General features: G+C 44.4%; 1 protein-coding gene across 1 annotated transcript; it reads right to left on the minus strand.

The window, feature by feature from the left end:
- LOC143131524 (suppressor of tumorigenicity 14 protein) lies at positions 1 to 27,393 on the minus strand. The gene is made up of 19 exons (XM_076291169.1): positions 27,385 to 27,393; positions 26,414 to 26,600; positions 25,859 to 25,983; positions 23,171 to 23,238; positions 22,565 to 22,755; positions 21,721 to 21,819; positions 20,330 to 20,549; positions 19,456 to 19,598; positions 18,929 to 19,026; positions 18,066 to 18,175; positions 17,388 to 17,521; positions 15,119 to 15,223; positions 13,919 to 14,029; positions 8,133 to 8,246; positions 7,624 to 7,743; positions 2,544 to 2,727; positions 1,785 to 2,056; positions 679 to 815; positions 1 to 168 (listed from the first exon to the last, which is right to left on the minus strand). Exons 1-19 carry the CDS (start codon positions 27,391 to 27,393, stop codon positions 1 to 3), a joined length of 2,595 nt encoding a protein of 864 aa, XP_076147284.1.
- Between the last annotated feature and the right edge of the window lie 269 nt (positions 27,394 to 27,662).

The following is a 27,662-nucleotide window of genomic DNA, read 5'->3' on the forward strand; positions in this document are numbered from 1 at the left end:
TTACACCTGGCCTTTAGTCTGCTGATGGATCCAATCTGTGAACTTAGTGACCTGCGTGTAAACTCCTGGACGGTTCTGTCGAGCGCAGCCCTCTCCCCAGCTCACGATGCCGGCCAGAAACCAACGCCGGCCCCTCTCCAGACATACCAGTGGGCCACCTGAATCACCCTACACACACACAGAGAGAGAGAGAGAGAGAGAGATACACACAGAGGTTCACAAATTATGCATTATCAACTAAACCACTATATTGAGGACTATTGAATTAGTGTGGAAATACTTCCAGAAATGAATGATGATTCTTTAACTTTAAAATAACTGTTTCAATTGTTCATTTTGATGCTACGTTGACTTACAGTACAGCGAATGGAGTTTCTGATATTGCCAACGTGAGCCTGGTACACTTGATATTGCACTATATAATGTTGTTGCGGGTAGAAGCATGACCCTTTTCGCCAGTTTTGAACAAATTGGTTACCCCCTTTGCATGGAATTCAGTATATTGAAAACTGATAAAAGGGGGATCCTACATAGTGTTCATTTAAAATCTGTAAGGTGGTGTCATGCTCTTCAAAAATGGATAATTGCTGTGGTACACCATAGACAACACTCACATTTGTGTGCACTTCTGTCTATCAGGCAAAGCTACTGCAGAGTGTAAGTTGTGCTAGTCGTCACCTGACACGCATCTATGCCTCCTTGCATGTTGCCAGCACAAAGCATTCTGGGAGTGACAGCGTCGTCGTAGAGCTTGTTGCAAACATTTCGGTTGATGATGTTCACGGTGGCCTCCTGCAGCAGTGAAGCCAGCTCACCTATGGGAATGCCACCAAAATGTCACTGCACATCCCTAGAGACTCACCACTATCACTTACACACACAACTGGCAATCTAGTCCACAATATATACCACCATGTAGAAAACAGAAGGAGCCTTTATCTCCATTGACTGTTAGTGGAGAGGATTGGCTTTTCTCAAAAAGGACAATACATTGAGGAGGCTCTTCCAGTCAGCACTGGTCTCAGGAGAGTGATAGCGTGGCTCTGCACTCTGTGTGCGAATGACGTTGTGTTGATGTATATCAACTCTTTGGAGTGATGCTCATTGCTCACTTACAGAGAGCTTTAAATCGCCACATGAGATCACCCATGTGCACAGTCTTTGTGCACGACTTTCCACAGGCTCCCTCCCAAATATACAGATACCTGTCTGAGCCTGGTTCTGCTCAGAGTTTGTTCTGTTAGGAAAGGGTTTCCCTTGTCACAATCGCCTGTTGCGCTTCAGGAGTTACTATGAGCTTTGTAAAGTGCCTTGAGACGTCAATTGTTAATGATGCTACATAACTAAAAATGAATGGAACTGAACGCTTTTCCATCTGGATATACAATCAACTAGACATTCATAAACAAACAAATAAACAGCAGGAATTACTGAAATAGGACCCTCCCATCAAGGAAAATGTCATGACTTCACCTGAGGGGGGGATTTGTACATAGTAAGAAGTATGTAGTTTCATTTATTACATTGGAATACACAAGAAGTTGCACAGTTAGTTGTACAGTAACATTTAAACATTTAGTCATTTACCAGACAGTTTTATCAAAAAGGGACAGCATAGCACAGTTATGCATGTTTGTGCTTCCTGGGTTCTGAACCCATCACACTGCCATTGCCGGCACATTCCTCTTGCACCCACGCCACAGGGGTGCAGGAGCATCTGTACAAATCTATGCACATCTGTGCACATCTGCCGCACACATCAGTAACCTATGCCGAGTCCTTACCATCCTCGGTGAGCACCCCCCAGCCCGTGACGAAGCAGCTGGTCCCCGAGCTGAAGGTGTGGGTGGGCGCTGGCACGCACACGGGCTGAACCAACTCGTTGAAGTAGACGGGGGCGCTGAGCTCCAGCAGGGCGATGTCGTAGTCGGACGTGAACTGGTCATACTGGGGGTGCTGCAGGATGCGGCGGAGCTGGCGGGTGGAGACGGCGTTGCTCGCCGTGTTCATGACGCGCATGCCCATGTAGGCACGCCAGGCGCGGGCATCGGAATACCTGTGGAGCACCCAGGCAGGTAAGAATGCATGCAGCCAGAGACCAGAGCCTACGTACAGTAAATGCCTGCTTGATCATAACAAACATACATGCACATGCAAGCTGATACACATGCATACAATACACACACAAATTTAACATGCATGCATGCTTAGAGAGACCCCTAGCAGTACACACACACACACACACACACACACACACACACACACACACAAACATACTTTCATATGGTTAATGAATAAGAGGTACCTATAAAAAAAATGAGGAAAACAAAAAGTTAAGAACATATTCAAGTGATTAAGGTCTGCCACCCAAATATGTTATTATGCTTAAAAAGCTAATTAAAATGGGATACTAATAGCAATAACAAACTGTACATATCAGGCTCAGAGTAATATGCTTTCTGAGTCAGAGTAATATGCTTCCTGCGGTATGCAACTCAACCTGCATTGTGTAATATATGATTATAAACCAGGTGTGTCCTCACTTGATGGCGTCCGAGTCCTGGAAGCAGTGGGCGGCGGAGAGCAGCCAGCGGTTGGAGACCAACGAGGCGCCGCACACGTGGCCGTAGCGTTCCATCTGCAGACTGACCTGCCATGGCCAAGAACCCATCCGAGCATCCGCACCACCCACGATCTTGGCCTTCTTCCTGGGTCGCGTACCGCAGGCTGCAGCCAGCGACAGGACATGGAGGAGGAGATGGAGGGGGAGATGGAGTAGGAGATGGAGTGGGAGGTAGAGGAGGAGTGGAAAGGAAGAAGATGTGGATGAGTAAAAGGGTGTGGAGGAGTGGAGAGAGTGACAAATGTGGAGTGAGAGGACAAGAGATTGGCAAGTAGAGGCAGAGAGTTAAGAAAGAGAAGTAAAGATGGAGGAGAGGAACGAGTGGAGAGGAAGTAAGGAGTTAGTGGAGGAGGGGAGAGGAAAGGAGTTTCCCAGAGTGCTTTCTGACAGTGACTGTATGAACCAACTTACAAGAGGGCCTACTGAAAAGACTCTGTGCCACACTGAAAACAAGTAGTCATTTGTCAAAAAATGTCAAGACTCCACTCTACAACAACAGTTCCAGCACACTGACTGGAATGTGTTTGCTGCTGACGCCACCATGGACTCCCATACAAACATTCACACATACACAAACTCTGTCCTACACATAAAACAGTGAAACTATTCCCTAAACACAAACCCTGAATGAACTAAGAAGTTCACCTTCTCCTCAAGGCTAGGGATGCAGCCTTCAGGTCGGGAGACCAGGAGGCTTACAGCTCAGCCAGACCCAACCTGAGGAAAGGAATATCCAGGGCCAAACACACTTACAAGAAAAGGATTGAAGAGCACTTCAATTCCTCCGACCCCCGGTGTACAGCGGGGAAAATAAGTATTGAACACGTCAACATTTTTTTCAGTAAGTATACTTCCAGTGAGGCTATTCGCATAAAATTTTCACCGGACATTAGTATTAACTTAGGTAATCCACACATATATAAAAATCCAAACATTAATGTCTAAAAGTAGAGTTATGAGTAAAAAAGTGGAATGGCACAGGGAAAAAGTATTGAACACGCTAAGAAAAAGCAGTACACAAACGCAAAGAATGGCAAGGAACAAACTGGAATCTATAAGTAGTTAGAGAAATTATCCCTCCTATCTGTGCAAATTAATATAAGCTGGGTTAGTACATACTGGTAGGCTATAAAAAGGTTTTTTGTTACCAAGGTGTCACACAAGAAACATTTCATGATGGGTAAAAGCAAAGAGCTCTCCCAAGACCTTTGCAACCTTATTGTTGCAAACATATCAATGGGACTGGTTACAGATGCACTTCAAAACTATCCAGCAAGCAGTATTGTAGCCATTATCTGCAAGTGGAAGGAACATCACTGCATCATCAACTGGCAATGCACAGGATCTCCTTGCAAGATTTCTGACCAGGAAGTCAGAAGAGTAGCCCAAGAGCCAAGGACCACTCGGAGAAAGCTCCAGAAAGACTTGGAGGCAGCAGGTACAATTGTTACAGAGAAAATCATAGGTAATGCACTCCACCGCCATGGCCTCTATGCACGCTCATCCCGCATGACTCTATTGCTGAAGAAGAAACATGTCAAAGCTTGTTGAAAATTTGCTACACAACATTTGGACAATCCTATGAAATACTGAGAGAATGTTTTCTGGTCAGGCAAGAGCAAATTTTAACTTTTCGGATGTCATACTACACACCATATTTGGAGGAGAAATGGCACTGTGTATCACCCTAAAAATACCCTACCAATAGTGAGGTTTGGAGGTGGTGGCATCATGGTGTGGGCTGTTTTTCATCTCATGATACTAGCAGACTTCATACAGTTGAAGGAATGATGAATGGAGTCATTTTGTTCTGGGAGAATCTTTCCATCCACCAGGATGATGAGGATGAGACATGGCTAGACCTTCCAGCAGGACACCCGTCACAACCATTCAGCAAAGGAAGATCTCAATTGGTTTCAGAGAAATTAAATCAAGGCCCTGACTTCAATCCAATTGAACAGTTTTGGAAGTTAACTAAAGATCAGGATTCACAAGATGGACCCCTGGAATCTTCAATATTAAAGGACTATCTGTTTAAAAGAATGGGCCAAACTCACACCAGAATACTGTGACTGATTAGTTTCGTCATACAGGAAATGCCTTGAAGCCGTCATTACAAATAAAGGCTTTTCCACAAAGTATTTAAGAAATTTCAGCAGGTGTGTTCAATACTTTTTTCCTGTGTCATTCCACTTTATTACATATAACTCTACCTATGGACTTTAATGTTTGGATTTTATTATATGGGTGGATTAACTGAGTTAATACTCAGGTCTGGTGAAAATTTCATGCAAATAGCCTCATTGGAAGTATACTTACTGAAAAAAATGTTGACGTGTTCAATACTTATTTTCCCCGCTGTATGTGGCAAGGTCTACATACAATCACCAACAAATCCCCTTGCAACTCTTGCCTACCCTCCTCTACTTCCCTCCCAGACGAGCTGATTTCTCCGATTTGACCGAGAAAACAAGGAGGCAGCCTTTAAGTCAGCTGTTTCACCGGACTAGGACATACTCCAATTTTCCACCTCAGAGGTCTGCGACATCCTGGGCAGAGTGAATGCTTGGAAAGCTGCTGGCCCTGATGGGGTTCCCGGACGTGTGTTGCGAGCCTGCTCGGAGCAGTTGGCTGGTGTCTTCACCAACATCTTTAACATGTCTCTGGCCCCCCCACAGTTTTAAATCTGCCACTATTGTTCCAGTGCCTAAACACTCCACAGCCAAAGAGCTGAACGACTTCCGCCCGGTTGCACTGACACCCATTATTGCAAAATGCTTTGAAAGGCAGGTCCTCTCACAGCTGAAATCATGTCTGCCTGCTACACTGGACCCGTATCAATTTGCCTACCGACGCAAAAGATCAACAAAGGATGCCATCTCCACAGCAATACATCTGGCACTCACCCATCTGGACAGTCCCAATACCAGTTTGAATGCTGTTCATTGACTTCAGTTCGGCATTCAACACTGTGATCCCCTCCAAGCTGATCTCCAAGCTAGGCCAGCTTGGCATCAGCAACTCACTCTGCAACTGGATTATGGACTTAATTACTAACAGACCCCAGAATGTTAAATTAGGAAGTCTCTCTTCCTCCACCATCACCCAGAACACTGGCGTGCCGCAGGGCTGTGTGTTGAGCCCTCTGCTCTACTCCCTCTTCACCCACGACTGCGCCCCTGTTTATGGCTCCAATGCCATAATCAAGTTCGCAGATGACACCACAGTGGTGGGCCTGATCAGAGAGGAGGATGAAACAGCATATAGAGAGGAGGTTCAGCACCTAGCTATGTGGTGCAAAAACAATAACCTGGCACTCAATACCCAGAAGACCAAGGAGATCATTGTGGATTTCAGGAGAGCCAAGAGCAGGGCACACATCCCCCTCCACATCAGCGGTGCTGAGGTGGAACGTGTGTCTAGCTTTAAGTTCCTTGGGCTACACATCACTGAAAATCTTTCTTGGTCTCTCAACTCCTCCAGTCTGTTGAAGAAAGCGCATCAGCGCCTTTACTTTCTACGAACCCTGAAGAAAGCACACCTATGTCCTAGGATCCTAACAGACTTCTACCGTTGTACCATTGAGAGCATACTCACTAACTGCATCTCCGTATGGTACGGCAACTGCAGCACTGCTGATTGCAAGGCACTACAAAGAGCAGTGAAATCTGCCCAAAGGACTATTGGCTCTCAACTCCCCTCCATCCACAACTCATATCATAAACACTGTACAAACAAAGCCAAATCCATTGTCAAGGATGCCACCCACCCAAACCATGGTCTTTTCAGTCTAGTCCCGTCTGGCAGGCGATACAGGAGCCTGCGCTCCCGCACCAGCAGGCTCAGGCACAGCTTCTTTCCAGAGGCTGTAACACTGCTGAACAAAACCTCACCTCCTGTCTAGCATTTGCACTTTAGCTGTTACTAGTTTATCTGTTTACTTTTTACTACTGCACTGCTTACCTGTTTACATTTACTCCTACACTGTTTCAGCTATGACCTTGCACTGCTAACACCCCATACTATACATTATATATTTTTTTTGTATATTTATATATATATTTTATATTCCATAGCTGCCCATAAACCTGTGCAATATACTGTACATATATATTACATGTATGTATATATATATTAGTTATATAGAATGTCTATTTATACTCAACATACTCTGTATACATATTTATCTCTGTAGACATGTCATCTGGAAAACCTGTATTTAACCAACTATGCACTGTACATTATTATTATTAGTATTCACAATCATACTCTACCTGCACTTGGTATTTAATTCTTCTTTGCACTTCTGGTTGGATGTCAACTGCATTTCATTGGCTCTATACCTGTACTCTGCTAAATGACAATAAAGTTGAATCTAATCTAATCTAATCTAATCAAGACAGCACATATTCATTTATTTGAACACTAAGGATTTTAAAAGGCAAGACGTGTGTTTATTAGAAATAGAATATCTGAGCCTCCACACAAGAGAATAGTGTCACCCCATCTATACAAGCCACTTACCAAAAAAGGGAACAACCAAGACACAGTGAAACTAGTAGTGCGTACTGCAATAAGTATGCTACTATTAGTATAGAATAGAATGCCAATTCAAGCGAGTTAAAGGAGAATTCCGGTGATTTTTCACATTTTTTTCTCGAGGTCACCGAGTACTGTCGTTACGAAATAAAATGAAAACAATCAGTTGTACCTAGCTTGAGTTGTTGCAGCCAACAGCTTGAGCTGCCAGGCAGCTACAGTGCTACACTCTGGAGGCAAGTTCATGAGCCCAGAGTGTAGCACTGTAGCTGCCTGGCAGCTCTAGCTGTTGGCTGCAGCAACTCAAGCTAGGTTGACCGCTTGTAGTATTCGGTGACCTTGAGAAACAGAGATCTATGTGAAAAATCACCGGAATTGTCCTTTATCTCATTGACTTGAGCAGCTGAGGTTTTGGAGGTGGATGGAGGCCGTGATAGAGATAGATGGTGTGTGGAACTCACCACAGCGCATTTCATCCGAGCCGTCTTTGCAGTCTTTGATTCCGTCACACTCTGGGTTCATCTTGTTTACACACTTCTTATTGGCACACTTGTAGGATGAAGGGGAACAGCCTTTATGGACTGGAAAACAGAGGTGTTTCAGTATGTGCTCAAGGTATGCGTGTGTGTGTGTATGAGAGAGTGAGAGATTGAGAGGGCTCTCATTTGAAACATGGGCAAAGTCTGAATGTAAATTCCATTGCTGACTGAACAAATATTCAGTCAAGACTTTTCCTATATGTTAAATGGATATGCATGATATCATGGCTCACACTAGCTGTAGTCTACATCATGAATGCATGATGGTTGATGGTGTGTGAGCGAGTGAGTCAGTGAGAGAAAAAGAGAGAGAGAGAGAGAGAAAGAGAGAATTTGTGCATACATGTGCACGATAGTGACTGTAAGTCACTCTGTTGCAATTGAGTCTGTGTGTCTGTGTGTGGGTGTGAGAGTGTGTGTGAGGCACTCACATGCTCTTGTGCAGTTGAGCTCATCGCTCCTATCCTTGCAGTCGACCACTCCATCACATACCGAGGCTTTTTTGATACACACCTTATTGGGACACATGTGGTAGCATTTCCCTGCTTCAAGAGAAACAAACATATCAATATGGCTGTATGGTTGGTTATATGTCTTATGTTCTAAATGTTTCAATGGAGCCAGTCCTATGGCATTATGTGTTATTGCTGTATATCAATTACTATGTTCTTTTTTTTAGCCACCATGTGCCAAGTATAACGTCTTGCCAATGGACTACAGTTGAAAATTAGCCTGCTGGCTAATGTAGTAAAAATTATTTGTAAGAACATACTGTATACAAATGTATTTTTAACTCCATCAGCCTGTCTCCCTCATATTTGCATTAACTGCTGTACTTGGTGAAGACCCGCCTCGACCATTTGCAAATCAAGTCTTTTGTCATGTACAACACCCAGCTTTTGTCTTCACCATAGGTGGTCAGCGCCAATTAAGCACGCATATGTCCGGGGCGTGTCTGAACTTTTCCACTGCCACAGACAAAGACCCTGCTAACTGAATATAAGGCTGTGAGAAACTACAATCGGGAGGTGACTTGAGGCAACTTGTTTCATGTTTCTCCTCCGAGCCGGCTTGTAATAAACCTGGGAACGTTTGTTAACACATGTCAGTTCGGTTTTGCTTCCACGTCATTTGTAATTCTCACCACATTATGGCGCTGCTAGCAGGGTCCCAATCTCTGGACGCGAAATTGGACGTCGTTTCAAGGCTCTTCGCATAACCGCGGTAAGAAGAGGGTCGAATTTATGCAATCCGGGAGAAGGCCAACGACGCAACGAAACAGTTTTGCATCAGGCACCCGACTTGAAACGGCTCCAATCTCCTCTCGTGTTCCAGACAACGGGACTCCCGAAGCCAAGTGGAACAGAACGGCTGATGTGTGGTAAGGAAGCAGGATTACATTTGTAATTGCTTTGATAATCCAGATAAGGCCTTGGTTTCGTTCTTAGAGAGCAAACCTGTTTTGTTTGTTGTGTAACTATGTGTTGTGCCCATTTCGACGTTTGAAGGAAGTGGGTTTAAGTGTGTTGGTTTTTGAAAGATCACAGTTTAAAGTAGCCTTGAAGTGGGGGGGGGGGTCAACATCCAATAGATTATAATAAGCAGGGTAGCTAGCCAGTTTGTCTGTAATGTGACCAAGGGATTCATTTTCGTGAAGGAAAGTCTCTTTCACAATACAGTAGGCCGTTCTGAAGGAAGCTTATGTTTCTTGGAAATCACGTGAAGTGGCATCAACTATAATGTTTGTCAACACATCTTTTTTTTATTTGTTCTGCAATGTCTTCAGCCTGCTTGTGCGCAACACTGTCTCTGTGTCTGTAGATTTGATATGCTTCGCTTGGTCAGCACTTACTGTAGCGTTAATCCACTGAGTGGACAAATGCACCCCCTTCTCAGCTCCAAGCAGTTGCTTTGCCTCTTTACAAACTGTACAGCCAACATGCCCTTCGCGACAATAAATCCACCGCTCCCTCCACTCTTCGAACTGGCTGGCTGACCATACTTTTGGGATATTGTCTGGGGTGTTTCTTTCTGTATTCTGCACATCATTTAGACTCACGCTAGCCTCCGCTAACTCTTCCTGGACTTCAGGTGGTGGGCTTTCCTCCTGCTGTCTTTTTGCGGTGGTAGTAAAACCAAAGTTGGTCAAATCTAGATTTCTTTTCGTTGCCATTTTAGTCTATGAATACATTTCTGTAACAATTTAATAATATCTAATTCTAATTAAATTATACATTCCTTTTAACTTTTTCCACTGCTGCTAATTGCTCAACCGCTAACAACGCTCTAGCAAAATTAATTACAACTCGATTCAGGATGAGATCGGACAGGACAGGGGGCTATTATGCGGAGCAGTGCGCCTGCAGTCTGGGGGGAAAATACACATTGCAACCAACAGGGAAAATGTAGATTATCATAGTTACGGGTTTAGTACAGTACGCTGTGTTTGGAAAATAGGCTCCCTATTATCAAGTCATGTAAAAATTTATTTTTTTGCATATTTTCCTAATAGAGTCTAAGATTTTTTTTGTCTTCAAATTTTCACGATCCATCTTTAGTGTTTTTATCTGTATGTTTTAAAATAAGCGATTATATCTAATCCGAAAAGTGATTTTTTTTTTCTCTAATTTTTTGACAATTAATTCCACTTTTTGCACACAAAACCTGCAGATAATGTAGAAAGGTTGTTGGTTCTAAAACAATATCCATAGTTTTCAAACTTTGAGTGCCTGAAAAGTGTAAAAACACCTCCTTTCTTAATCTTTGCTTTTCTTGATGCTTTCCTTGACCTGCCATGTCATTCTATTGTCTAGCCTACCTTTAGAGAAATTTGTCTTGGAAATAATCTATAATAGTACAGGCAACACAGTACACCACTAGGTGTCATATGCATGGGTAGTTAAGTAGCAGTAGGCAAAATTAACAAACAAAAGAATATAAGGTACAAACAAACAGACAAACCACGGATATAAGTTACAAACAAATAAACAGACAGAGACAAACCACGGATGGCCCTCTCACAGCCTGAACTAATACAAAAAACAAATAACTCAAGGGAAAACATTGGTCAGACACTAAACCATGTGCATTTGCTCTCTTTAATCTGGTACGCCCTTCAAATGAACCTGGGACAGTTGGTCAAGGCTAAAGTTAACCATCTTGGTCATTGTGATGCTAAGCACTAGTCCTGGTGTGGACTATGGCTACCCTCAACGGGTCTCCAACTGCAGGGTTACCGAGGCCTGGCTCCCTCCCGATACCCGCATGAGGCTGTGGAGCAGCCAGTGCTGGTGGGCTGGATGAATCTTGACTGGTGGGAACAGGTTTAAGCTTGGAGCAATGCATGGTCTTAAGGGGGCCCTCCTCCCCATACGGCCTGATCTTATAGTGTGTGCCAATTCCATCCAGACACTCCACAATTTCATACTTTGAGGACACCCATGTATCCTGGATTTTGTGGCGACCGTAAAAATGGTTCTTGCAAAAGAGTGTACATGTACATTACATTTAGCAGACACTTCTTGACCAAAGTCACTTACATACTGTATGTCAGCTATATTACAAGGGATCACATTGTCCCCGGAGCAACTTGGGGTTAAGTGCCTTGCTCAAGGGCATAACAGTGGAAGCCGGGAATTGAACCGACAACTTTCAGGCTACTGCACCCTAGCCCAGCTCCTTAACCACTACACTACCACCGCCCACTAGAAAAATACCAGAGTGCCAGGTGGTAATATGGGTACGGTGTCAGGACCACCATGCCCACGATATGCCGCAGCCTCTTCTAAGAGTCTCCTAGCACTAGCATAGACAGAAGTCAGGTACTCTTGATGTTGCACCACCCAATCAGTCGGTGGACTGTCCCTGTGGTCACCTCCAGTATTTCCAAGTAGGTGGTCGACTGGTAACTGTGGCTTCTGACCGAACATCAGCTCGTATGGGGAGTACTGTGTGGACTGGTACATAGCGGTATTATAGGTGAACAGGAGCTGAGGGAGCAACTGGGGCCATTTACGCTTCTTTTCAGGGGGTAAGGTCCTGAGCAAGTCATGAAGTGTCCTGTTGAAATGTTTACATTGACCGTTTCCCTGTGGATGATAAGTGGTGGTTCTACTCTTTGTTATGCTGTAGATATCACACAGGTGCTTCAGCAGCTCCCCCTCAAAGCTGCGCCCCTGATCAGAGTGGATTCTCCTTGGCACGCCATACACATAGAACCATCTCTCAGTTAGAATCTTAGCTACGGTGGAAGCTCTCCACCGGGGTGGGAAAGGCCTGGGTAAACTTTAAGAAAAGGGAGGTATCACGAACCCCCCCCCCCCCCCCCCCAAAAAAAAAAATAAACAAAAAAATAATAATAAATAAATAATGTAATGTCTAGTCAGTACACCAATGTAGATTTTGGTCGTTTCGTCTTTTCATGTAGCCTTGGCAACTAGCCATCTAGTATAGTCTTGAATAATATGCACATGAATTGACACTAGTTAAACTCACTTCAACATGTTTTTTGCTATCATTTAACCCGCCATGGGCAATGCTAAAGGCACTGTTACAAACAGTGCAGCGTGCAAGACTAGGCCGGTCATTATTTTTTACTCTTATGATTATGAGACAAGGGTACACTTTGAAATGGGTCTTACATTTTCCTTTTTTGGGGGCACTGACTCTGCCATGACGCTCCTGTTCCTAGATACACTGAACTGATTAAGTTTGGGAGAAAAGAGATAAAAAGTCCGCCTATACACTGAAAACTGATTGGTTTACTTAGCGAAACAGGCCAATCAGGATGCTCTCTGTCTTGGATGCTCTCAGGCACACACGCACCACCCCTCTCTCTCCCCCGTCGTGTGCGCGCTACACTCAGATGCACACACGATTTCAAGTCTCGGTCTGGCGTGTGAGCTCTTGATCTAGATTCTGGGAGATTTTATCTAATTTGCGGGCTTAAGGGAGGCGCTATCAATATGCGGGAGACTCCCGGAACTTCCGGGAGACTTGGGACATCTGTATTCCAGAGCTCTCTATCCACTGCCACTTGTCCCACAACCATGGAAACATTCCCATTCCCAAAAAAAGCAGCCTTAAAGTCCTGAATGACCTAAGATGCAAAGCCCTCACATCCCTTGAAGGCCTTTGTGATGATTGTGAAAGCTCACATTATCAACGGCACAGCTTCAAAGATTAATCCTCTTCAGTTTGCATATTGTGCTAAAAGAGGGGTGGATGATGGCAAACTCTACATATTGAATGCCATCCATGAACATCTAGAAGGCCCAAAGGCTTTTGCTCGGCTCCTATTCGCAGATTTCTCATCGGCCTTCAACACCATTCAACCTCACATGATGGCTAAAAAAGTCATGAACTGACACACGCTCACTGATTCTGTCCTCACCCCAGGGTTGTGTCCTCTCTCTACTGCTTTGCATCTTGTACACAGATGACTGTAGAAGCCTCCATCCTGGGCAACTTTGTTAGCAAAGTTAGCAACTTTGTTGGTTGCAATGCAATTTCCAATTTCCAACCAACTAAGTTGCTAACAGGTTAGCAACTATGGTTTTGGGAAACGCACCCCTGATCGTCATCTAGCAGTATTTCTTGAGGAAACTACACTCCTTTGGAGTGAGCAGGAAGATTTTTCATTTCAACGCAACATTTTTACACCTCCTTTATTGAAAGTATACTGACCTTTTCATCAATATGCTGGTTTCTCTCCCTCTCAATGAAAAATAAGAAACCCCTCCAGAGCATTGTGAACACATGTTCACCCTCCTCAGTTTTTGACATCACTGCACGACAAGGCAACACTAAGGAAAGCCAATTGCATTTTAGAAGACTCTACCCATGTCCTACATAGAGTTTTTGAATGGCTGCCCTCTGGCTAGGACTAACAGCAGGAAGGCTACCTTTACTTTTGAGGCTATTCACCTTTTGAACTTGAATATGCTCCCAGCCACTTCTCCTCCTTCTCCTGAAACTTATCCCCCTCACTTAGTTTACACCCCTGTCTGCCCTGTTCTTTCTTTTGTCCTGTCTTATATGTTGTGTTATGTCTTATGTCACTATGCCTGCCTGAGGAAATTGCCCCTCAGGGATAGACGGTGTTATCCAAAGCAACACACATTATAGTATATCAGTTTGAAGTCACTGATCAGTGCTGTAAGTGGCAATGGAAGTGGGAATGTCCTGTAAATGCTCTGGTGGTGTGTGTGTGTCTTACCACAGTTATTCTCCTCGCTGCTGTCTCCGCAGCCGGCCTGGGAGCCACACTGACTGCCGTGAGGTTTGCACTGCCCATTCCCGCAGTACACCTCACCTGGCCTGCAGGTGGCTGCAGCAGCAGCAACAACAAGACCAACAATACTATTAGCAATTACAACCATCATCAACTCCATGATCAACTCCAGCCACTTCAGTACATGTACCCCTGTTTTTCTCATTGAATAACAATCTACCCACATCTTGGGTGTTTCTGCATTCCAGATAGGGGCACTGGCTTACTATGATTGAATATGGTCTTGGGGTACTGACTCATTATTCCCTACCTGTACAAAAACAGTCCAGTTCGGAGTCCAGGTCTAAGTATCTAACAAATTGATAGAATCTGATGCTATGCATGGTTCTGGAGCTACTAATCTACATCTAAATCAGTGGTTCTCAAAGTGTGGGGCGGGCCCCACTAGTGGGGAATAGAGACATGACAGGTGGGGAGCGAGGAAAAGCAGAACATTTGTTTTTTTGTGCTTATTTTTAATAATCCCTTTCTTTTTTGACAAGGAAGATCATAGATTTAAAACAAAATAGCCACGTACAAACATAGGAGTCATAAATTAATGAAAAGGAGGCATATGAATTAAAATAGCATCTGATCCTGCGGATCTAGACGGGTAATGCAACGTGAGTTGTTGAAATTGACTCTGTCACGGTCGAGGTGAGGGTTATCGGCTTAATGGCCGGGTTGATGGGGTGAGGTGGGGCTTGGAAATGACAGAAAAAGTTTGAGAACCACTGATCTAGACTGCTATGTAGGGGCTAATTCATACAGTTTGCCACTGATCTAGACTGCTATGTAGGGGGTAATTCATACAGTTTGCCAGTCATTGCTGAGAAAAAAAATCCTGACAGAATGAACAAGACAAACCCAGATGTGCAAAAATGAAAAGCTTCTTCGGGTAGAAAGAATGTTTTGCATTCCCTGCTGACTTTATGTTGCAGAATGATATCAAATGCAGAATCATATACAAAAGACTCATTTTAAATTGGCAACAGGCATTACTCATTTTCCGACATTCTCATCGTGAAGAAACATGTGCTTCTGTGCTTTGGCATGGCCAATTCGATTCAATGGAATTTTATATTGTATTCTGAAAAAAACTATCATGAGTGAGTGTGGAGTGTGTGTGTTCTCACAGTTACTCACAACACTTAGTCTCGTCCCGCCCGTCTCGGCAGTCCCTCTTCCCATCACACACCTTCTTCAGGGGGATACACTGCCCATCCCCACAGCGGAACTGTCTAGGACAGGCTGAGAGAAACACAGACACACACCACACACACACACACACACACATATCCGTTACAGTTTGCATACCAGGAGAAGGTGGCTGTGGACTATGCCATCACTTATCTTCTACACAGGACACATTCTCACCTAGACAAGGGGAAAAGTGCTGTGAGAATCATGTTCTTTGATTATTTCTCAAGTGCTTTTAACACCATCCAACCCCTCAGGCTGGGAGACAAGCTCTTGCAGATGGGTGTGGACGCTCACCTGGTAACCTGGATTACAGATTACCTGACCGAGCGACTATAGTTCGTCAGACTGAAGAACTGTCTCTCTGACACTGTGATCAGCAGCACCGGAGCGCCACAGAGAACTGTGCTCTCTCCAGTCTTGTTCACCCTGTACACATCTGACTTCTGCTACAACACCGAGTCATGCCACATGCAGAAGTTTTCTGACGATACTGCAATTGTGGGGTGTATCAGGAACAAGCAGGAGGAGGAGTACAGGAGCCTGGTGGAGGACTTTGTGCAATGGTGTAAACTCAATCATCTTCAACTCAACACTTCAAATACCAAGGAGATGGTGGATTTCCACAGGTCTAAGCCCACTCTGCTACCAGTCTCCATTGATGGGGTCAATGTGGAGGTGGTAAGCACCTACAAGTATCTGGGTCTCCACCTGGACAATAAACTGAACTGGTCAGCCAACACTGACGCACTCTACAAGAAAGAGCAGAGCAGGCTGTACTTCCTGAGGAGGCTGCGGTCCTTCAATGTGTGCAGCAAGCTCCTCAGGATGTTCTACCAGTCTGTTGTTGCCAGCGTCCTCTTCTATGCAGTGGTATGCTGGGGAGGAAGCACAAAGAAGAAGGATGCGGGGCGACTTGACAGGCTGGTAAGGAAAGCTGGGTCTGTAGTGGGAGCTGACCTGGTGCATCACTTCAATATCTGACAAAAGGACCCTGAACAAACTGATCAACATCTTGGACAATGAGTGTCATCCACTCCACAGCACTATTGTAAAGCAGAAGAGCCTGATCAGCTGGAGACTTCGCTCACTGCCTTGCACAACAGACAGACTGAGGAAGTCATTTGTCCCCAGGGCCATTAAACTGTTCAATGCTTCACTTAAGGGAAGAGGAGCGATAGACTTCTCCGCATAGTCTGTCTGCCTCTTCACCCCCTCCATGTTTGGATACTGTCTGTCCACTAGCCACTTTTTACCACTGTCTTTCTGCCTCACTGTTTGCGTGCCACACTTATACCTTTTCTTAATAAATATATATATATTAGTTTTTTCTTTTTTTTTAATATTACCTGATATGTCCATATTTTATTTTATTATTTTATGCTGGTTTCTAGACTTTATTCTTGCACTGTTGGACTTACTCATTTGCACCATCACCATGACACTCCTCACTCACACAGAGCACCTTACCTTACCTTACTATGCACAGAGAATCACAGGCTCAGTCCCTGCCTCAGTCATTGCAAGTGCCTCTTGATTAATCACCCACTATGTGGATACTGTTTTAGAATTGATTTAGATTAAGTGTTATTTAGTATAATTTGTATTTTAGTATATTCTTTATCTTCTACTGTCCTTATTGCTTAGTTGTGTTTTTTTATATTATATACTTTTAATTACTTTTTTCTGCTGTTAGTGAATGTGTGTGTGATGTCTGTATGCTACTGAGACCTTGAATTTCCCCTGGGGATCAATAATGTCTGTCTCTCTCTCTCTCTCTCTCTCTCTCTCTCTCTCTCTCTCTCTCTCGGAGTTGCTCAAAACAGTTACAGGGGAGTCCTAATGCGCAACTGTAGCTGTCAAGCTGTCCTGGCGGGTAACCCCCACTTTGAAAACCAGGGTCCTACAGTACTTAAGAGAACCCTAGGCCTGAACCTCTACAAACATGAGGCAGCAAAGGCAAGAAAAAAAAAATCACTTTTAACAGGAAGTAATCAGGAGCAGAAGACTGCTCAAAAGGGGGGACACCTCTGCTTAATTTGACTCACTATCACCACTCTCTGGGGGACTTCTGCAAAAGCACGCAGAGGTGCGACCCCAGACAGTGGACAACGGTGTGACCGGAGTGTATAACAGAAGCCCCGTGCAGGGTCCCCCCAGTGGCGGTGAAAAGGAAGTGGCGCTTGCGCTGGCAGCCGCTGGGGCAACGACTCACTGGTCTCGGGGGAGAAGGCGCGGAACAACAGCTGAAAGCCCTTGTGGGTGAAGGACTCGTCCGAGCGGAAGTGCAGCATCACTGGGGAGGAGTAGATCCGCTTCCGGCTGCTGTCCACAATGGGGTTACACAGCCTGACAGGAGAAAAGACAACACACGCACACAGACACAAGCAGACACAAACAGCACACACAGACACATACAGACACACACACACACGCAGACACACAGACATGGAAGAGCACAAATGTACACATATAGTGATACAAACAAATACGGCTGAAGTGCCCTTGAGCAAGGCACCTAACCCCTCACTGCTCCCCGAGCGCTGCTGTTGTAGCAGGCAGCTCACTGCACCGGGATTAGTGTGTGCTTCACCTCACTGTGTGTACACTGTGTGCTGTGTGTGTTTCACTAATCTACAGATTGGGATAAATGCAGAGACTAAATTTCCCTCACGGGATCAAAAGAGTATACGTATACAGCACACACACACACATACACACACATTCACAAATTAGTAATTTGCTAAATTACTCATCAAGGGCCACAGAATTTAGATGACTAAATATTTAGTTCACACTACAAAGTCAGTATGACGCAGACGGACGACACCAGCGGTCATGTGGATGACACCAAAAGCCACCGTGGAGCCGCTGAGATGGTCATCGCACTCACCGGACCCCGTTGATTTCTAGCCAGTCTTTCTCACAGCCGCTGGTGGCTGGCGAGTCCTGAATGTCCAGCATCACAATGGTTATGGAGAGCAGGTAACCAGGGAACGGCGTCTGACAAAGAGGCAAGACAGCAGAGAAACAAGATTTAGCCCTGCCGTCGGAAAAAAAGGAAAGAATGCAGTGACACAGTTCGGGACAAGCCACTGACACTGCCTTTAGGTCACTATCAAAGGGTGGCCTTTGTGCTCTTTCAAATGGCTTACTGTACCATGCATAATAATACAGATAGAGAGAGAATTAGGCCATTGAGGAGCAAATTGATTATTTCAAAGGCTCACATTTCTTCACCAGGGGACTCTCCTTTACTTTATGTTTCCCATCTCTTCTGACTCCAGCCAGACTTATACTGAAGTCACTATTCAATTACAAAGCCCTAGTTAATCTTAATCAGTTGCGTGGCCCAATCCTGATTCTGCGTTGACACCAGCTTTGTAGATTCAGTGAGGTCAACAAGAGGGTCAAGACACGTCTGTCTATCAGTTTTGAAGTGAAAAAAGATAAGACTATTCCCATTTGTTTCTCCCTTTTGAACAGGCTTTATTTCATATATATTTCATATACAGTATACCTCAATGTTGTTTCACTGGATTACTGAAATGTATGGATCTGAACTAACTGGGTCAGCTTAAGTCTTCATATAAAATGGCAGTAAAAATCTGTCGACTCGGATCTGGTAAAGTGTTTTGAGTGTTGAGCGTTCATATAAACTGGTAATAAAAAAATAAATAAAATAAAACAATCTCTTCCTGATATTTGATGAACTATGAGGAAATGGGAGATGCCCCATCACCACCTTCACCCCACCCTTAGTTTCCAGCTGCAGTCTATGTTTGGTGCGTAGTTCGCTGGAAAATACGGCGAGGTCAGCGAACCGTTCCATGATGAGATGAATCCTCCACATTCTACAGACAAGAGCAAAACAAACACACATAATGAGATCACGTACGACATGAACGCTGGGTCTGGACAAAAAAAAAGGTATTTTACCAGGAAGAGACGACTGGTGAAAAAAAATATTAGATATTAGTTTCACTAAGATAACATTTCAAGGAAAAGCATGCATGATTGACTTAATAAGGAACTTGCAGCTGCTAAAACTAAACTGATCTTCTGAATTGTATCTCCTGATCGGACTGGAAGTTTTTGCCTATTTACCAATACTGGTTAACCTTCTCAGTACTGTAAGTGTGTAAGGGTTGTTTACTTGAGCTAATACAGTCTGGGTCATAAATTAATGAATATACAGTATAGGCATTGTGATAAAAACTTCTGTCTGTGTCTGATTCAGTTCTACTGTATATGAGATTATGAGCACACACACACACACACACCTTCTTTAGGTACGGCTTGGAAGTAGGCTTTGAAGATGGCTCCATGTCGCTGCCTACTGAAGGAGAAGGTGACCAGCATTACGTTTCCAGACGAGGTCAGCTTCATTACGGGGGATGAACCGGACACTGGCAGGCCACACCACCTGTGGCGCATCATTACATGGTTGTGCATTGCAACACATAACATGGTACACTGACACTGACATGCGTTGGCACGTGGACTGGAATCACCCAAGCAGTGCTTTCAGCTGCGCTACGCTGGTGGTCCACTCTAATGATCTCCTTTATTAAACTCTCAGGTTTTCTTTCTGATATGTCGGACTGATGAGTGATGATGACCTGTGATATAGCCGATAGGTGATTATATTCCCATTATTACATTAAGGTAAAATACCACAGAGCGTCACCAGAGATACATATGCATATGGTGACATTGGTGGTGACAATGGTGACGGGGATTCTATCCAGGATGTTGCCAGGATGGTATCAGAAACTGATGAAGTTGGTGAAACCAGAGAGGGCTAAAACGGAGCAAATATCAAGGAATTTTGATTTTATCATGTGACTGGTTCCCCCAGATCCCATCACATATGTCTCTCTGGTGACGCTCTGTGGTATTTTACCCCAATCTAACAATGAGAATATAATATAATAATTGTATTGTTTTATTTGATGCAAGTAAGCCCAGGTCAAGAAGATCCAGTTTCTATCTAAGATAGACATCTACCTGACAAAACGACACACACACACAAACAAACACACACACACACAGAAACACACACACACACACACAGAAACACACACACACACACACACACAGAGAAACACACACACACACACACACACAGAGAAACACACACACACAGACGTCTACCTGGTGATGATCTTGTTCTGGAGCGGGAGCAGGAAGTCGTAGGCGGAGAGCTTGTGTGCGGAGCAGCTGCCCGGCGTAGCGCCCTGCAGGGTGAGGACCACCAGCCTGACCACGTGACCCGAGGGCACACGCAGCCGCCACTGGTAGTAGGGCTTCTTGGGGCTGACCAGGCTCAGGGTGCGGTTGTTACCGTACTTAGCGTAGAGGTCGAAGGACATGGCTGTGGACGGAGGAGGAGGAGAAGGAGAGTTGGGGCTTGAGCAAGGTGACAAGAGTGAGATTATGAGACACACACACACACACACACACACACGAGACGAGAGTCCAAAAAAAACAATCAACATCTAACGATTACCATTTTACAATTGGCAAACAATTAATAGAACAAGTGAAACATTATTGTTATCTAGGATTAATACTATCATATACCGGATAATTTGACAAAGCAATCATAGATTTAACAGAAAAGGCAAGAAAAACATATTACATCTTAAGGAAATCATTAATTAAATACAATCCCCCATTAAAAATATGGTTAAAAATGTTTGATTCTCTAATTAAACCAATCTTATTATATGGGAGTGAGATCTGAAATATAAAAACAATTTGGAGACATGGGACAAAAGCCAGCCCGAAACACAGTGAAGCAAGCAGATACCACCACAATGCTGCCCAGCTGAGGGATGAAAACCCAGAGAAGAAACCCCTAAATTACCTAATTGAAAAACATGGCATAAACAAAATTGACTCCACCATTGCTTCAAAATTAAAACAATTACAAAAAACCTTGAAAGAAAATTACATTAACAATTGGAGGGATAAAATTAAACAAACAAGTAAACTCAATGTATTTGAATGAATAAAATCTGATTACAAATTGGCACCATATTTAACAAATTCAAAATAGTATAGAAAGCTATTGATAAGGTACAGGCTCAGCGACCATAGCCTTGCTATAGACCCTTTCAACAATAAAAACAAAAACAATGCTAAAACGGAAGCCCTGTGGGGCCAACTATGATGCCGATAATGGAACTCTCTTGAAAGGGTCTATAGACCCTTTCAACAATAAAAACAAAAACAATGCTTGAACATTCTATTTGGTTCCCAATCAACTTCCTCTGCATTAAGATAATATATGGAATGTTAAAGATAATATATGGAATGTTAAAACGGAAGCCTTGTGGGGCCAACTATGAAGCTGATAATTGAACTCTCTTGAAAGGGTCTATAGAAAAGGGGTGACACAGGCAAAAACAACAATTACAAGAAAAAAGAAAAGAAAATAGAAGACTGAAAAACAAACAAACAAAAGGTAGAAAAAAGAAAAGAAAGAATGAATGAGTGTGAAAGTGTGAAGGGAGAGAAGAGTTCACTTGGTCTCCTCTGACCTTGGAGTCCCATCGGCCACTTGCCACTCTGCAGAGAGTTTGGATTCTTGATTTTTTCTGCTTTGTCATCAGAATCATCGTCATCATCATCAGCCAGACCTAGTACGTACACACACACACAAACACGCACACATGTGCACACAGAAAGCACAGAAAGTTCTCTGTACAAATTATTTCATAAGGAACAGTGGAACGGTGGAATCATTTACATTTATTAAGTTCTGCCCTGACACATGTCATGGTCATTTTAATAGAAAATACCACAAAATAATCAGTACTGTACAACCCTAAAACAGAAAAAGTAAAATTTGTAATTTTCAACATTTTATATATTCTCTGTGTCCTTTTTGCAACTAAATTTAATATATAAGTTTAAGAGATTTGCAGATTATTACATTTTGTTTTTATTCTCATTTTACATAGCATTCCAACTTTTCCTATTTTGGGGTTGTATGTACTGTTCTGTCTGAAAAATGACTGATGCAATATTACAAAACAAGTACCAGTAAGTCAGAAAGTGGAAGTGGAAAGAGTGCCTCCACAGCAGGGACAGTGTGTGGGGGACAGTGGGTGGCGTACGTGCATGGGAGACAAGCGTGGGGGACGTTTGGGGGGGACGTGTGTGGGAGACGAGTGTGGGGGGACGTGCGTGGGGGGGACATTTGGGGGGGGACGTGTGTGGGGGACGTGTGTGGGAGACGAGCGAGGGAGACGTGTGTGGGAGACGAGTGTGGGGGGACGTGCATGGGGGGACATGTGTGGGAGACGTGTGTGGGGGACAGTGTGTGGGGGCGTGCGAAGGAGACACGTGCGTGGGGACAGTGGGTGGGCAGAGTAGTCTTACCCAGCAGTGGGAGCGTGCCACCCTGTTTGTCCAGGTAGTAGCGCTCCTCGTTCTTGTTGTACAGAAACTTGTTGGTGAAGGGCAGTCGCCGTTGCAACCTCTCAGGCTTGGAATTCTGAATCTCCGAGGCAACCGTTGCCGGGGCGGTGAATTTGCTCCAGTAGAACACATTGAGGCCATCCGATCCTTCACTATCAGTAGACACACAAATACACAAATACACACAAACACTGAACTCGAAAGTTACGATCAAACATGAATCATGCAGTCACGCTGAGCACGTTCAGTGACCAGTGAATTTTTTCAGTGAATTTTTTCAGTGTTTCAATGAAAACTTGCACACTGTTTCTCTGTACTGAGAAAAAACTGAGATTGCGCAAACTATGACCAATCATTGTTGGTGACTTCCTTCCTCTATGAAGCAGTTACATAATGGTCACAGTATATTTTAAGCATCACTTCAGTAACATTCTAGCCTGGAAACCAGTAACATTCCAAAAGGCAAACGTTTAGTATGAAATATAAAGAAAACAACATTAACAAAGAGAAAGTCTGTTGGAGTTTATTTACTCATTTCCGGAAATTTGTGTGAGAGAACACGCTCACCTGAAGGCAATAATTCCTGAGCGCATGTAATAGGACTTCCATGGAGTTGAGTCATACAGTTCTGAAAACTGATAAGAAACAGGTTTTTTCAAATTCCTCCAAATGCCATCCAATCCACCAAAAAATACCAAAAGGAAATAAAATGACCAAATCTTAAAAAAAGGTTTGGGAACAAAAAGCATGTCACATAATCTGAGAGAAATGGTTCCAGAGAAATTCCTTGACTCCAGTATAAGAATACACAATTACAAAAAAACACACAGCTTCTCAACTGTCTCAGTCTGGCAGCCCCCCACGTCTCTGAGATGGAAAGTTTGCTCGGCGTAACACAGCCAGTGGACTGCCGCATCCACCAGACTGCGCTGACATCACTTCTGCGTTAGGTGTGACCGTAACTCGCTATCGCTGCACCGGGCGGCAAGGGCCCGCTCTCCCGGCACAAAAGCGCCGTTCTTGAGTAATTGGCCTGGGCAGACAAGAGCCGCCAGGCAACAACAGCTCCATTGTCTTGACCTCAATGTCATATTGAAAAGTCTATGCGCTTGTGATGGGGAGTGGAGAAGGGGGTGGGGGGTGGGGGGGGGGGACAAGACAGGACACTGAGTTCAGGCTACTCTAATAAGCAAGGGCAAACGTGCTGCGGACACACATGGACCAACTTGTGCTGCCATTGTAGTTACAGGCTTAACATAACGTTGCTAAGAAGGTTATTACTGTGTAATTATGGTCCTATTGAATTTGACAGTTGGGACAATTTCCTCTGATAAGCCTTAAGAGCAGATAAGCTGTTTCCCATGCCACAGCACAGGTCTCCCTCCAAACATGCTGCCGAGAGTAGTTTATCTACAGAGAAATACAATACCCAGAGAGGAACAAGCTGTCAGAACCATGCCAGATCGCCACCACATCTGTTCCACAGTCACCAGTGATCCGTACCACACTCACTGACTCTTTTCCTCCTTTTCTCTCTCTTTTCCTTACACCCACTCTCAGTCCTCCGTTACCCTCTCTCTCTCTTTCGTTTTCTTTCTTAGACTTACAATCATCCCATCACTTCAACCTATAAAGAAAATCCCTCTTCTAAGAAGGCAATAAGCATGATTGTACTTGTGGGCACTATACCATAACATAGACTTAAATATAGATGTTTTTTTTATCTTAAGCATATGGCACTTGAAAATATATACTGTATGCCCTTGCCTTGTTCTGTTTTGTCATTTGTTATACAGTTTAATACAAAGGTTAACTAACTTAAGTCTCTAATTTAAAATCTGTATCAATCTATCTTACAGAAGCGGATTGCATTCACATGAGTAAAAAAAAAATCACGTTATCTCATAACTATTAGATAATTATCTCATAATTATATGACATACTATCACATAATTATTAGATAATTATCTCAAAATTATGAAATAATTATCTTGTAATTATGATATACTTATTTCATAATTATGAGATAAGTATCTTCAGTGATAGGAGGCACCACAAGGTAAGGTAGTAGGGTAATGATGGATGCTGCTATCTGCTATTATTTCCTCCTTGGGATGAGGCACTGGGAGATGCTGACATGTGCATACCTCCACCTACTGGTTAGGGCTGTGAACATGCAACAATTTGTTGCCCTTGTGGTGGTTGGCGATTTGACAGGCTTATGATAATTATCTCATAATAATTATGAGATAATGTGATATATTTTTTTACTCATGTGAATACTCATGTGAATGCAATGAGCTTCCATACTATCTATCTATTCTTCCTCCTTTCCCCAACCTTTTTTTCTGTTTCTCTCTCTCTCCCAATGTCACTCTCTCTTCCACCCTCTCCCTCTTCTCCACTCTCTCATTTCTCTCTCCATTGTTTTCTGCCCCTCTGTCCTCTCTCTTACTTTTGCTTCTTCTTCTCTCTCTCTCTCTCTCTCTCTCTTGTTGAGTGCTGCAGTACTAAGGGGCTTCCACTGAGCGTCTGACTGTGCCTCCCTCCTGGGGGTCTCTGCAGACAATGTTTTTATTGAGGAGCTGCTCTTCCTCTCACTCTGACTCTCTCTCTCTCTCCCCCCTCCCTCTCTTTTTATCTTTCTGCCTCTCTATCTCTCTCTCTCTCTCTCTCTCCACCTGGACACTGCAATCGACCCACTCGCTCGCTCCACTCACAAACGCCGGTCTTGTCCTCGGCCCTGAATGGCGCTGGTCCCCTGGGGCCGTGGGGCTCTCAGTGCAGAGCTTCAGAGAAGCACCAGGGGCTCTGATTACAGCCCGCTTCACATCCAGGAGGGGCCCGAGAGGGGGCCCCTCTCCAACCAGTGATCGTGGGGGCCTGCAGTAAGATGCTGAGAGCCAGCTTTACATTTCAAAATGGCAACAATGAACAGGGTCAGAAGTTTGTGTGTGTGTGTGTGTGTGTGTGTCTAATGGTGTCAGAGGGCAGTGAAGCTCTAGAGTGGCCACAAGAGACCTGTGGCATGCCAGGGAGACCTCCAAGAGAGAGAGAGAGAGAAAGAGAGAGAGAGAGAGAGAGAGAAAAGGAACAGAAACAGAAAAGAATGCAAGACTGAAAGAGAGAGAGATGGGAATCAGCAAAAGTGTCTGTACCATACAGTACATATCACACTCAAACATAGACACACACACACACACACACACACACACACACAATGGTTGAGACATGGTTACGGTAATGCACACTTACGTAATGGCTCAGCGTCTGAGTCTGGGCACGGAACTGTGGGGAGGACGGCTCGGCCAGCTCCGGTGAGAAAGTGAGGTTGGGGAACTCCACGCTGCCTCCCAGGTAGAAGACAGACGGGCGCGGGGCTGCCGGGGGCAAGTTGCCAGGCGTGTGACCATGGTGGCATACCCACCACAGGGACATAAAGAAAACCATTGAGGAGAGGGCATGAGTGGTGTGTTTGAGCTGACAGGTGTTTCATGGAGGTGGTATAGGCAAAACCATGCATGCCACAGTGTAGAAATTTACAGAATACGTTTATACACAGAATAATAAATATTACGACAACGCTTGCCATTTGCCATTGACAGACTATACAATCTACAGTAATTATTGCTGTCCATGGAATGTGAACTGAAACCACAAACACATGCATGCTTACTTTAGTCATTTACCATTTACTCCACTCATTCACACACACACACACAGATGCACGCACGCACACACACACACCACCAGATCAGTAAATTAATAAAATAAATGTATCCATTTCCCAGGGAACCAAGACTAACTCACATGCACAGAAGTAGAGCGTCAATGTGATGGCCGCGCTGAGTGGGACAAGCGGCGTAGCCCCCAGCGCCCACCTCCTCCACCCTCTGCAGGTAGACCCCGCCGCGTCCCCGAGGACTTTGCTGTCTGTCCCGTCCGATGCGGCGATTGTGGCAGCATCAGACAATTGGGTGGGCTCGATCTTAGTAACCTGTCAAATAGACCGCCAAAAACACGACCTCAAACCCCGATATTCATATTAACATATCACTAAGTAGATTCCCTGCCATTTAATTAAACACGCTTTACAGTTTTCTCAAGTAGGCTACTACAAAACGTTTGAAGGTCCTTTTCACCAACTCTATGTAGCCTACTCATTCTAATTCCGGTCGAGCAACAGTCACAATTGGTCACCGCATATTCCTTTTTTATTGGGATCTATGAGAGAGAAACCCCGCATCCTTGCAGGATTTCCCCCGCGGAGATGTACAAAGACGTACAGGAGGGTCCCTTTTCCCACGGCCCTTCACAGCGGTGGCACTACTCGATCAAGCGCCGCACTTTGACAAGGCATTCATGGAGGAGAGAACTAAATACCATGCAAGACCTACATTCAGACACTGGCCAGCCGCATTTGCAATTAGGAAGACTTGGCCGACCTGATGCTCTATGCGCAACCAGGATGAGATGATGCTCAAGGGAATACAAGTGGAAAAAGAAAACTACCATGCCATGTAATTTCCTTTTCCCAACTCAATATTTCACGACAACTGTCCAGGCTAGTTTGCGCTAAAAAATTATAGTTTTTTATTCTCTTTTCGCTTGAGATCTCTTTACAAAACACATTGCTGCAGCCCCTCTTACCTGTGCAGGTGTATTTCCAGTGAGACCGTGTCCATTGCCTGATACACTGTAAACTTCGCAACTTCTGTTTTTTGAATAAGTTCTCATGGCCCGGTCCCGTGTGGCTCCCTCGCTGCGATATGCAACAGTACCTCGGGCATAGAAATTACGCTGAAAAACCCGAGCGATCGCTCCTTTGATTCACGGAGAAACCCGACCTGAGCGGGTCTAGAGCGGTGAACATTCACTCCCCGTATCCCTTCTTGAACAGGTGCTACACCGAGCCCAGAATGCACCGCGGCACAAAGGGACCACTATGAGCAGGTACAATCCACACAACCATCCGTGCGACAGAAATTGTGGGCAAACTTCCTCCGTGTGCCTACGTCTTGACTAGACAATGGAAAGCGTTTGACGCACGCTGGCCACG

This window comes from Alosa pseudoharengus, unplaced genomic scaffold (assembly GCF_046254945.1).
Source record: "Alosa pseudoharengus isolate Yale_2024_CS ecotype anadromous, Long Island Sound unplaced genomic scaffold, YU_APseudo_1.1 YU_APseudo_1.1_scf_18, whole genome shotgun sequence".
In the NCBI taxonomy this organism is placed as follows: Eukaryota; Metazoa; Chordata; class Actinopteri; order Clupeiformes; family Clupeidae; genus Alosa; species Alosa pseudoharengus.

What these genes read in the sequence shown, in the direction of transcription:
- LOC143131524 (XM_076291169.1), bottom strand. An exon ending in CTAGAAATCAACGGGGTCCG is followed by an intron (nt 17,522 to 18,065) that starts GTGAGTGCGATG and finishes TTCTCCTGTCAG; the next exon opens with GCTGTGTAACCCCATTGTGG. An exon ending in GCGGGACGAGACTAAGTGTT is followed by an intron (nt 14,030 to 15,118) that starts GTGAGTAACTGT and finishes CTGCTGCTGCAG; the next exon opens with CCACCTGCAGGCCAGGTGAG.